Source organism: Aedes aegypti, chromosome 1, assembly GCF_002204515.2.
Source record: "Aedes aegypti strain LVP_AGWG chromosome 1, AaegL5.0 Primary Assembly, whole genome shotgun sequence".
Classification (NCBI taxonomy): Eukaryota; Metazoa; Arthropoda; class Insecta; order Diptera; family Culicidae; genus Aedes; species Aedes aegypti.
Window position 1 is genome coordinate 142,540,660 of NC_035107.1, and position 11,837 is coordinate 142,552,496.

An 11,837-nucleotide genomic window follows, 5' to 3' on the forward strand; every position below is an offset into this window, starting at 1 on the left:
GTCGACACAAACTCTGATTCATGATTTATTTATGTTTAACTTTTTTTTTTCAGAACACCCCTTATATACCTTTATTTTTGTAATTAAAAAGAACTTTGAATGGTTCGACACTACAAGTGTAGACTTGCGAAAGGTTCACTTTATTCAACAAACTTTGGATGATTCGCCACTGTAAGTGTCGGAATAAGAATAAGAGTGTTCTATGATGTCCCAACCAATTGAGTCTTTTGTTTCTTTTCAAATGAGTAAAATATAATAACACATGCTTTCGTACTGACAGCTGTAGGAATGTTACATTTAGGTATTTGTTCAACAAACTTTGAATGGTTCGTCACCTCAAGTGTGGGCATAATTTTCCTCTACATAGAAATTATATGAACAATTACATTTACGTATAAGCATGTATATATCTCACAAATCATTGTTTATCATGGTCTAATCGCTTATCAAAGTGAATCCTTTGACCCAACGATCCTCCCCATTAACATACATCCCTCCCAGTAACCTTTGTGGAGATGCAGAGGCAAACACGGTCTCCAAATAGCAAAGGTTACACACTAACATTCCTTCCCTCAATCCCACCTGACTGCAAGGACGTGGCCGGCGCCGTTATTGACCTTGTATAAATAGAGGCACTGAATTATGCACACTGAAGAAGATTATGGCCAATCCCAGCTGAACTTCTAGTTGATTCTTTGTGCATTTTCACTGACTTCGGTCAATCACGGAATAGCAACCATTGATATGTGTAGTCAGTCTAAGCTAAGCTAAGCTTTCTTTTATAAAGTGAAGTGTTGAAATTCAACTAGTATTTTTACCAATATTTTGAATACTTTCACCGGGAAATCGAAAAACGTTACATACCGGCATATGTTTAAGTTTATCGATAACACTAGAAATATCCTTGATAATTCATGAAGTTGGATATGTCGCAAGCTACGCTTCACAAAGCCAACATATTCGCCACGTAGTTAATGATTTATTAATGATTAATCAAAGATTACCCAAAAAACAATAATTAAATTATATGAGACGCCTTGAACACCTTGAGGTATGCAACGAATGCATCATACTCTTGAAAATTTAATGGTACACTTATGATTAAAAAAATTTGAATCAAATAGCTCTCAGCATGATTTTTTGTTCAATCATCAATTTTTCAATCATGATTAACTAAACGCTCTGCTCTTGAAAACCATCCTTCTGTAGACTTGGTCTGCAAAACAATAAAGCTTAATAATCTTTTGGGACTCGATATGAAAGTGGCTACTGAATCTTAGGGGGGATACTCCAGTACTCCCCGCATTGGATCCGCAACCATCGTAATTTTCGAATCGAATCGAGTTCTAAAGACAAACAGCAAGACTGGTACGTTAGAAGACGACTGAAAAACATAATTTTGAACAACTACCGTAAAACTAAACATTACATATACGGGCCTTCCTTAGCCAAGTGGTTAGAGTCCGCGGCTACAAAGCGAAGTCATGCTGAAGGTGTCTGGGTTCGATTCTAGGTCGGTTCAGGGTCTTTTCGTAATGAAAATTTCCTTGACTTCCCTGGGCATAGAGTATTATCGTACCTGCCACACGATATACAAATGCAAAAATTGAAACTTTGGCAAAAAAAAAAGCTCTCAGTTAATAACTGTGGAAGTGCTCATAAGCACACTAAACTGAGAAGCAGGCTCTGTCCCAGTTAGGATGCCAAGAAGAAGAAGAAAAAGACATACTTCGTAATTGGATTAAATGGAAACATTGATGTGAAATTTGCGATAAAGTTACACGTCTTCTCGGTGAGAACCGAACTCACGACTCCCTGTTCACTAGATAGGGCGCGTTACCCCTACACCACGAGAGACTGAGAAGTTAACCTGAACGACTCAATAATCATGTGGTCCTCTTTCGCGACGTGCCCCTCTTTCGGAAAAATGAGATGCCCATCCAAACACAACGTTTTCTATTGTTGAATGCCTAGTCGAGAGCACGTTAGTTATTAGGTATAGAAAGACCGCACACGTGTTGGACGAGATTTGTATAGTGCGGGCTCACAATAGGTAAAGTTCTCAATATGAATAAGATTCGCATCGGGTTCGAGTTTGAAAATTTGAAATTTTTCGAGTTCAGGTTCGGGTTGGATTTGAAGGTTATTAAATTATTGGGTACGGGTCGGGTTTGAAAAAACTCGGGTTCAGTCGGGTTTTGGTCGGGTTTAGTGAGAATTGTGAACAGAGCGAAACCTAAAACTTTCCGTATGCATCAGAAACGACGAATTTACCATCATTTCAAACTCAGGCTTTTCTTACAATTTTTTTTCGGATTTTGGGTCGGGTTCGGGTTTGAACAACGAAATACTTTCGGATTTGGGTCGGGTCCGGGTTCGCTTTTCAATTATTGTCTCGGGTTCGGGTCGATTTCGGGTTTAAAGAAATAAAATAGGTCGGTACGGGTCGGGTTCGGTTTTGAAAAATGTGAAACCTGACAATCTCTATTAATCACTTAATCAATCATTGCGACCCGTTAATCATTAAGGACATATCTCCATGAGTACCGAAATGGCCTCTAATATGGCACCTTACTTCTCCCTTCACTTTCCTCTCCCTTGTACCACGCTTCTCACAGTGTTTTGGAGAGCGATCACAAAAAAATATTATTTGAAGTTACTAACCTTATTGTAGAGGGGTGGTTTCTTAACTGAAAGCATTCCATAATGTGTTTTTCACAATTACCAGTTTTTCAATGCAAACACGTAGTTATTGCTGTGATTTGTGTTGTAAAATATCACTCACTACCGAATCACTTCTTCTTCGCGCACCGTGTTGTTGTTTGTTGGCTTTTCGGTGCCCGTTCTAAAACTCACTTTTAATAGTTTTTCTACTCACCGTAGCTATTCAAAAATCTAATGCGATAGTTAAAACACTTAAACTTTCCTCGCGCCGTGCTCCTCGAAGCAATTAATCACTTAAATACATCGATGTGTGCTCGAAAAACAAAACCGGAACGCGAATTCACTGAGCCAACATTGTTTATGAATGGGAGGCGCAGCTCTCGTTGATTGGAAGTGATGTCAGTTTTTATGTTTGGAATTAAAATTGTTTGGATACGCTTGATTCAACCTCGTAATCTACAATTTTAAAACACTCAAAAGGTGTACACAATGTCATAAGTGTTGTAAAACATTTTTATGCGTGAGAGAAACAATGTACGACGCAATTAAACAGCAAAAATGAATATAAGATATTATACAGTACAATTGACTGTAGAATTCAAATGCATACTGATGGCAACTTTCTCCGTCCGTGAGAAGCGAGAGAAGAGAGGAGAAAACTGCCAAAATAGTAAACAACACACGCATGTTGTGAAAAATGCTTATAATTTTGGTCAAAACACATGTTTTTACTACCATATGAAATAAATTGTGATTTTGAGCTTTTAAAAAAGTTGTTGATGAATTCATATCGACAATAATAGCTTTGTAAGAAACGTGTGCTAGTAATACTGCTTACATAATTCTGTGGGTGAAGGTATACATGGAACATGATGATTTATTTTTGGCCGACGCACATAACATTGTGCTCCGCCTTGCTGGGTGGCTCGGGAGGGTACTTTAGCGGGTGGCTCGAGTGGGTGGCAACATTATGTTTACGTGCTCAATGAACTTTCACCTTAAAGCTAAGTATGCTGTTCCGCTCAAAAAAAGTAAAAATTTTTGCGCAAGAAATGGTCAAGAAATTTTCTTCAGTGAGCTCCATTTGAAATGACATTTCTTTTCAACTGCGTACTGCGATCAAAGAAAAATGCTTTTCTTGACTATTTCTTGCAAGAAATTCTCCACGCATCGAAACAGGCGATTACTTTTCTGTTGAAGTGCATACTTCGCTTAACGCTCTGCTGAAAAGGAATCGCTAAAGAAATTTCTTGCTGATTCCTTGCAGAAATTTTGTACAGCGACTCCCGTTTGAACTGACATTTCTTTTCAACTGCGTACTGCGATAAGAATAAGAAATTTTCCATGCATCAAGATAGGCCAAAAACGAAACTGCTGAGCATTTACTCTGCAACTGCGGAGCATTGCTTAATCAAAGAATGTTAACATCTGGAAAAGGGTTATAAGAGCCCTTGGAAATTTGGCAAGGTAATCCTGATAGGATAGTAGACTTTATAAAACGACTTGTGCCCAGTTGGGACAGTGTGAAACATCAACCAATGTCCATCACATCTCAATTGTGAAAGGATATTTGATGACCACCAAATAAAATATGGGTCTCCAGATGAGAAAGAAAAACCTTTGGAGGATTCTTTGTATTTTCTATATTTTTTTTCGGGGAACTTTTTGAGAATTCCTCAAGAAACGGGGGGTGATTTCGTAGATAACGTTCTCGAAAAAATCTCTAAAGGAATCCCAAAGAATTTCCTGGAAAAAATTGTGTTTGAATCTTCATATGATATTTTTATGCAATAACTTGAGCAGTGATTTCCAAAGTGGGCGAAATCGCTTTTCAGTCCCAAGGGGCGAAAATTTGTTGATTCAAATTTTGGAGGCGAAAAGGTTGGCCATATTTCTGAAGATTTTCAACGAATCTTAATGCGTCCGGTGGCATTCAACTTCCTATTAGTTCTAGTTTTTAGGAAAATTGTAAACATCTATACAACTTTACACCGCACAAAAATACCGAAAAAATGCTATTTGGACATGACCTCGGAAGATCCGTAATATTTCCGGTGCTCGGTGACCAATATGCATGGCCAAGCAAGTTCCAGAAACTAGACCAAATTTGCCGTCGAATGCTTTAAATGCATGGGATGATTCAATCATTTTTCATAAAGTTTAGACAAAATGTTGCCTATCTCAATCATTTTGCCTCTTCTGCGCATAACTGCATATTTGTAACATTCGACAAAAGTAGGCATTGAGTAAATGGAATACCAAGTGTGCATTTTATGGCAGTATGGGAGGAAACTAAAATTTCAAAAAAATACCTGAAGCTCAAAAGTGCTTATATGAGGCTGGTATTTTGTACAACTTATATCGCATACTAAGTGAATAGTCAGAAAATGATTCTGATAGAAATTTCATTGCTATTACATTACGAGGCTCATTTATAATCTCAATGTTACTGTTATGCGGTTATAATTACCAATGTGACAAAACCACTTGGTATTTTTTTCGATTTTTCTAGAACAATCTCACAGATTTCAGTAAGTTGATCGAAAGTATTTATCATTTGATGACTCTCCGTGGTATTAACTCCAATTTGTCAAAAATGTCGAATGTGGCTGTTATGCAGTTATGGGCAGTCTTCCCCCTGTATGTCACGACATATGCGCCATATGACCTGTTTATGCGTGACATAATTTGAGCATGAACTCTATTTTGCTATTTTTTGTCAGATAGATACCACTTATAACCCAGGAATTGGAAGTATTAATTCTGAAACAACGTCAGGAATTTTTACACAACATATTTCAAAAATTCTTTCAGAATTGCTCATGGAAGTCCTGAGTACTACAAAACTTTGTCCATCCATTCAAATCAATTTTTTTTTTTAATTTCTAAAGATTTCTTCAAAGATTTTTTTCCAGCATTTTTTAGAGACGTCTTTAGCAAATTATCGAGATTTTTTTATTAACAATCATCTTATAAATTTCTGAAAAGGTATTGCAAATGGAATGTGACGGAATTCGAAGGAATAACTGGAATAATTGCTGTATTAGATGCGGGTTTGAAACCGTGAATGAACTTTTTTATAGAAATATACTAGAGAAATGTTTGGAAGAACTGCAGGAGTCCTGCATGAAATGCTGGAAAAATTCTTAGAAAACATCATGAGAAATCGCTGGGCTAATTTATTGAGGACTCCTTTGAGTTCTCAATAGATTTTCTGGACAAATTTCTGAAGCAATTGCATGCAGTACTTATGAATGTTTTTTTTTTGAAGGAATGAAAATGGCTAAAAGAATAACTGAAAATATCGCCGTTGAAATTCCTGGAAGAATTCTTGTTTATTTCTGGAAAAATCCTTAAATAATAAAAACTGGAAGAAATCCTGTGATCATATCTGAAACATTTTTAAAGTAATTTACGTTTGTAACGTTGGAGTGCTGAAGAGTTTACAGGAGCAAATATTGGAGAAATTCTCCGCGTATCGCCATCGTTAGAAGTATTTCTGAGTGAATTCCTTGGAGGATTGGTTTAAGAAATCTCCAGAGGTGTTCTTGGAGGCGTCCATGAAGAAGTTTCTGAAAATATTCCAGAAGAAACCTCTGGAAAATTCACAAATAAAATTCTTGAAGTTTTTCCTCGGAGAATCTGAGAAGGAATTACTGACGTACCGTAAGGACGCCATTCACCGCTCATTTAACAGCATTTCAACACATTAAATTTTGTCAAAAATCAGTTTTTCGATATTTTTCGCAACTTTTGCGCTAAACGCAAGATAAAACATTTGTTTTTGCAGGAAAGAAGTGGAAATGTGAACAACGTATAATGGTACCGAATAACATGTATGCCAATGATACATGTGTAGGGTGCCATTCACCGCTCATCCTATAGAGGCTCAATATACACAACTAGTTGAAATTAATTTACTTACATTAGCTGGTTGTTATCTTTGTACTATAGTACAACAAGATATTAAAGCGTGGCAGCTAAGAAGCATTTTTCGACTTGCCATAATAAAATCATTGTTCAACTCATGTTTACCGCCTTAAACAGCCTAAAATTATTTTTTATAAATAGTATATAATATTAAATCATATGAATTTCATTCTGATACAATCCATTCTGGTATACTAAAACATGTTAATGGCTTTCATTGCGAAAATTTGTTTAGATTTTTCAAAATAATTCAATGAGCGGTGAATGGCGTCCTTACGGTACCTGTGAAATAGCTGCATCTCTGAGGATATCTTTTAATGGGTCTACCCCGTTTGGCATAATGCCGTATGGCATAATGCCGTTTGGCATACAGTCGTTTGGCATAATAGCTGTTTGGCATAATGCCATTTGGCATAACGGTCGTTTGGCATAATCGCCATTTGGCATAATAGCCGTTTGGCATAATTGTGAAAAACATTGAATTTGATCATTTGATTCCTTCCATTAAGCAAAGGGGTGTGTATAAACTGCTCACAATCGTACATTCCGTTGTCAGTTAGTGATAGGACATACTTCTAATTATCATTTTTCAAGGAAACCAATATCCAATAAAGCTTTTTTGGAATTGCATCATACATGACTTCCGGGGTCATTAAGTCCAGGATATTATGGCGCATCTTTAACAAAAATAAATCCAACGCCTAAGTTATTCGATGTCATTTGAAAAAATAAAGGAACATGGAATTTTATGACGCTTCTTATGGTACGGCATATGACTGTACCACTGCAGTATCTTCCTTTTTCAAATTATGCCAAACGACCATTATGCCAAACGACTGTTATGTCAAACGACTATTATGCCAAACGACTTTATGCTAAACGACTGTATGCCAAACGGCATTATGCCAAATGGCATTATGCCAAACGGGGTAGACCCTCTTTTAATCCTATATAATTTTGCTCCAGTATTCTTTCAAAGGGAGAAAATGAAAAAGGGAGCTTCGTTAAAAAAAAATAAGACGATTTACACCGTCTTCAGCCAAAGGCTGCACAGACTGAACAATCACGAACATTAGGCAACGGACAACACATAACACCCAGTAGCCCAGTGATGAATTTTTCGTTTGACGAAAAGTTTCCACCGACTGGAGCGGGAATCGAACCCACGCTTCGTGGCACAATACGCCTAAACGACTGACGGCCACGAATCCCAAAAGAGAAAAAAAGAGACTTTAGAGACTCTCCATTAAAATAGACATTTTATAGAGTTGCAATACAATAGTGACCACCTCACTAAAAAGAGACCTGCTACCACCCTTGACGTGCATAGATAATAGATGTTCTAATACTATAATACTTACAGGATATCGTCCCGTTCGGAAACAACATCATCTTCCGCTACCTCTTCGGCTGGTTGTTGCCTGTCAAAGTTTCTCTGCTGAAGCTCACTCAAACCGAAACGATAAAGAAGCTGTACGAGAACAACCACATCATCCAGGATCTGTTGGTTCCGACCAGCACCATGAAGAAGTGCTGCGAAGAATTCGATCGCCTGGTGAACGTCTACCCGGTGTGGTTATGCCCGTTCATGCTGCCTAACAACCCCGGAATGCTGCAGCCGGCCAAGGGCATGGAAAGCGACCTGTACGTGGACATTGGAGTGTACGGCGTACCCAAGGACCGTCGATTCCACCCGGTGGAAACAACCCGTTCGATCGAAGATTTGGTCGAGAAGAGCAAAGGCTTCCAGATGCTGTACGCCGATACGTATCGCAGCCGCGAGGAGTTCCGCCGCATGTTCGATCACGGCTTGTACGACAAGATGCGCCAAAAGTACAAATGTGGGGACGCCTTCCCGGAGGTTTACGACAAGGTCAACAAGAACGTTCGGGATTAAATGGAAGCAGATTTTGGGTGTACTGTTCAATATGCATTTATTTGTAGTGTTCAATATACTTCGCCATCTTTTTCTCTGCTTGATATATGCATTGCAGTTTTCTGTGTAGTCGGCATGCAAAAATATGTTTATTTCTCGTGAAATTGGAATATTTTGTTCTTAAAAACTACAAGCTATTATTGGATCTATAACTTCATTAACAAGTTTCATTTGAAGGACGAGTAGAATTGAAGGAATATTTTGTCAAACCAACGATTGTTACACGCTAACGAGTTCAGCTTTGGGTTCAATTGATATCGCATGAATTGAACCGAAGGCCAATTCGTGGGAAATTAAGTAGTGTCAATAAATGCTTCGTACAAGATCAAACGAGTCTTTCATTTGTTTTTTTTTCAATCGAATACCCCTACATCGATCACTTTTAGTCTTTTGTTTTCTTTCACAGTTTCGCTTATCCGTTTTTTGTTGTATCATTGTGCTCATTCCAAAAACATGCAATTCCTTGATTATTTTTTTGTAAAACTGTTTTTTCGCTGAGATTGTTGGCAGTTTAGTTTGCTCAATGGTCATATTTTATTTGTTGTCTTTGATTTATGATTTGCTTCTTTTTTGTTATACAAGAGTGTACTAAACATTTGTGTGGATTCAAATAAGGTTTCAGTGCAGTGAACTGGTAAAACATGACTTCTAACTTCTATTATGTACTACTAGCATCAACCAATTCCAACTTTTCAATCAGAATCAATAGAAAATTAGCGTAATACAATTCTGTGCTAGAATGTACATTAAATAAATTTAGCCGTTTCATACATTTTTTTATTAGACGATGTTTTAAGGTATATGCAATCACAGGGCTGGTAGCAAACAACTGTCTTAAAAATAGGAATTTTATAGACCTCATGGCTGAAAAAAAAACAAAAAGAGGCCAATCTTTTGTAATTTCGCACAATCATTAGACTGATTCGCGCCAAACCCTATTCAGGATACTCTAAGTATTATCAGACAATCTTTGAAATGATTTTCAAGAAAAACGTGGGCAGGATTTTCAGAGAATGTTAAGCAGCGCTCTTACTGAATTTTCGGATCCGGTTGATACAAAAAGGCTGGAGCGCAGCGAGCTAGGTGGGCGGATCAAGTGCGTATCGATTTGGCGAGTGTGGGGCAGAACCAAGGATGGAGAGATGCGGCCACGAACCACGAACTTTTAACGAATCCATGGAAATTTTACTTTAAAAATTACCCGAAAAATGTTGGAAAAACTACGGGAATTATGCTGGAAAAATGTCAAGTGAAATTCTAAAGACATTTCATGAGGCATTCTAGGATGGGAGCGGGCCATTTAGCATAATGGTTATTTGTCAGGACCCGTATCTCAAAGGAAGCCTGTTTTTCATGAAAAACTGGTACGCTTGTATATGTGTGTGTATAATCCAACTAACACCCACTGTCCGGCAGTGGTATTATGGAAGAAATTTTTGCTGCAATGCTGTTGGATGCTCTTGCAGAAAGCTTTAGTCCAGGAGTTAGAAGGTGATAGCTCCTGCAATAGAGTGACTCCAGTGACTCATTTCAGAATGGCTGCAGACACGTCCATTCAGAAGTCAGTCCCGCATGTGTGCATTACCGTTATCAAATTGATAATGATACAAAATCCAAATCTCGAAAACTCATTCAAATAGTGTCAAGTCAAAAAAGTGAATAAACTTAATTTATTGATCCTACGTGTTTCGCAGACGAAATTCTACATGTTTCGCTCCTACCCAGCTAGATTTTTCACTTTTGGAACGTTTAATTTCCATTTACAAAACGACGAAAGTAACATTTTCAACTTTCGCAACCTAACCACTACTTTCGCCGCCCCGCTGTATAGAGAGACAAAGTGACTTAACCACGAATCAAAATAAAACACTACTTGAGCCGATTTTACACTGGTAGAAAAACGTCGAAAGTAACTGTATGAAACGACTTATCTGATTTGAGCGATGTACGCGGCAAAAAAATGTTAAAAAGGTGGTTCATTTTGAAACAGTTTTAGGAGACAGGTTGTGATTCTTTTAATTAATAAATTAATAAAGCAATCATTGCTACACTCATTTCTAATTAAACTACCAGAGATGTATAAGCAGTTACAATTGATGTTTCTATTGGTGACCTCAAATAGGAAGCACGTCTCTTGTTCGGTTTATTTACCATATGACGAACCATCTCCAACGGATGATTTCAAATGAGTTGTCGCACACTGTGTAGTAAAAGGCCTTCCGCTGATAGTGAGCAGTGATGCAAATGCTCATTACATCATCACATCATGGGATACTTAAGTGGTATAGACGTTCTTCTAGCCTTCGGGGTAATGGAGCAGAATCTCTACGAGGATTAATTCACGAAATCTTGCAAAAAAAAAAATCTTCATTAGGCTCAAGTAATTTTACCGGGAATCCCTGTGGGATTTTTTTTTTTTGTTGTGTTTCATAAGATTTCACCTAGCAATTTACGAACCATATTTTCTTTCATCTCGTGAAATAAATCACCCAAAAGTTTGGTTGGAAAACTCTTTAACAGAATAGTTAACTCTAAACCAAATAAAATGGCACTAACACCGCTTACACAACTTCGGTGTTAGGCTCCGTAAATAGCAACATTAAGATTGAAAAACATCATTATAAAAAATGCAAAGATCTTTGAAGATAATTTGATTAGTGACAACTTTCAACCTTACATTGTTAAAAAGTTTGGAAGTTAGTTGTGATTTTTTTTTAAAAAATAGATCTAATCCATGCAACAAATCACCCCTTCAAGTGATGTGCATAATATATACATTCGATGAAAGTGACACATGAAATGTATGTGTCAGGTTCATTGATTTCATTTGGATCATGCTTTAAATGCAAACAAAGATTGGCAACAGTGTATTGATTTCGCACATACTCTCCATGTGCAAACCGCAATTGCAAAAATCCCATCAAATGGGGACTTTATCTTGAGTGTAGACACGAATTAAGTAGGTTTTGCGTGAAATCAGTGAAAAATGTCTTACGAGGTTATTTTGCTTACCAGAGATCAGAAGATAGTTTCAAAATAGACCAACATCATTGAGAAAAAGTAAACAATATTGGAGATCTTCAATTAAAAATAGGAACTAGTATTGAATAGTGTTCAGTCGCTAATAAAAGAACCGCTACCAGCCCAGCAGTTCCAATTTAATCCAATCTAGATAGCAGATAGGGGAAGTGGTGGTAAAATGAACAGGGGTGGTAAAATGAACACCGTGCCTTTTACCGAGAAAAAACAAATTTCAATAAATTGTTATCACGCACGGAGGATTTAGAGCATAAATCCGAGTGTTCGG

General features: G+C 37.4%; 1 protein-coding gene across 1 annotated transcript in view; it reads left to right on the forward strand.

Annotated features, from left to right (window-relative positions):
• The window catches only part of LOC5575872 (delta(24)-sterol reductase), a 30,919-nt gene extending 22,059 nt beyond the window's left edge, over positions 1-8,860 (forward strand). Inside the window, exon 5 of the mRNA XM_001655824.2 lies at positions 7,958-8,860. Within this exon, the coding sequence (XP_001655874.2) occupies positions 7,958-8,491 (534 nt within the window). The 3' untranslated portion in view covers positions 8,492-8,860. The remainder of the gene's footprint in view (positions 1-7,957) is intronic.
• The last annotated feature ends 2,977 nt before the right edge of the window (positions 8,861-11,837 follow it).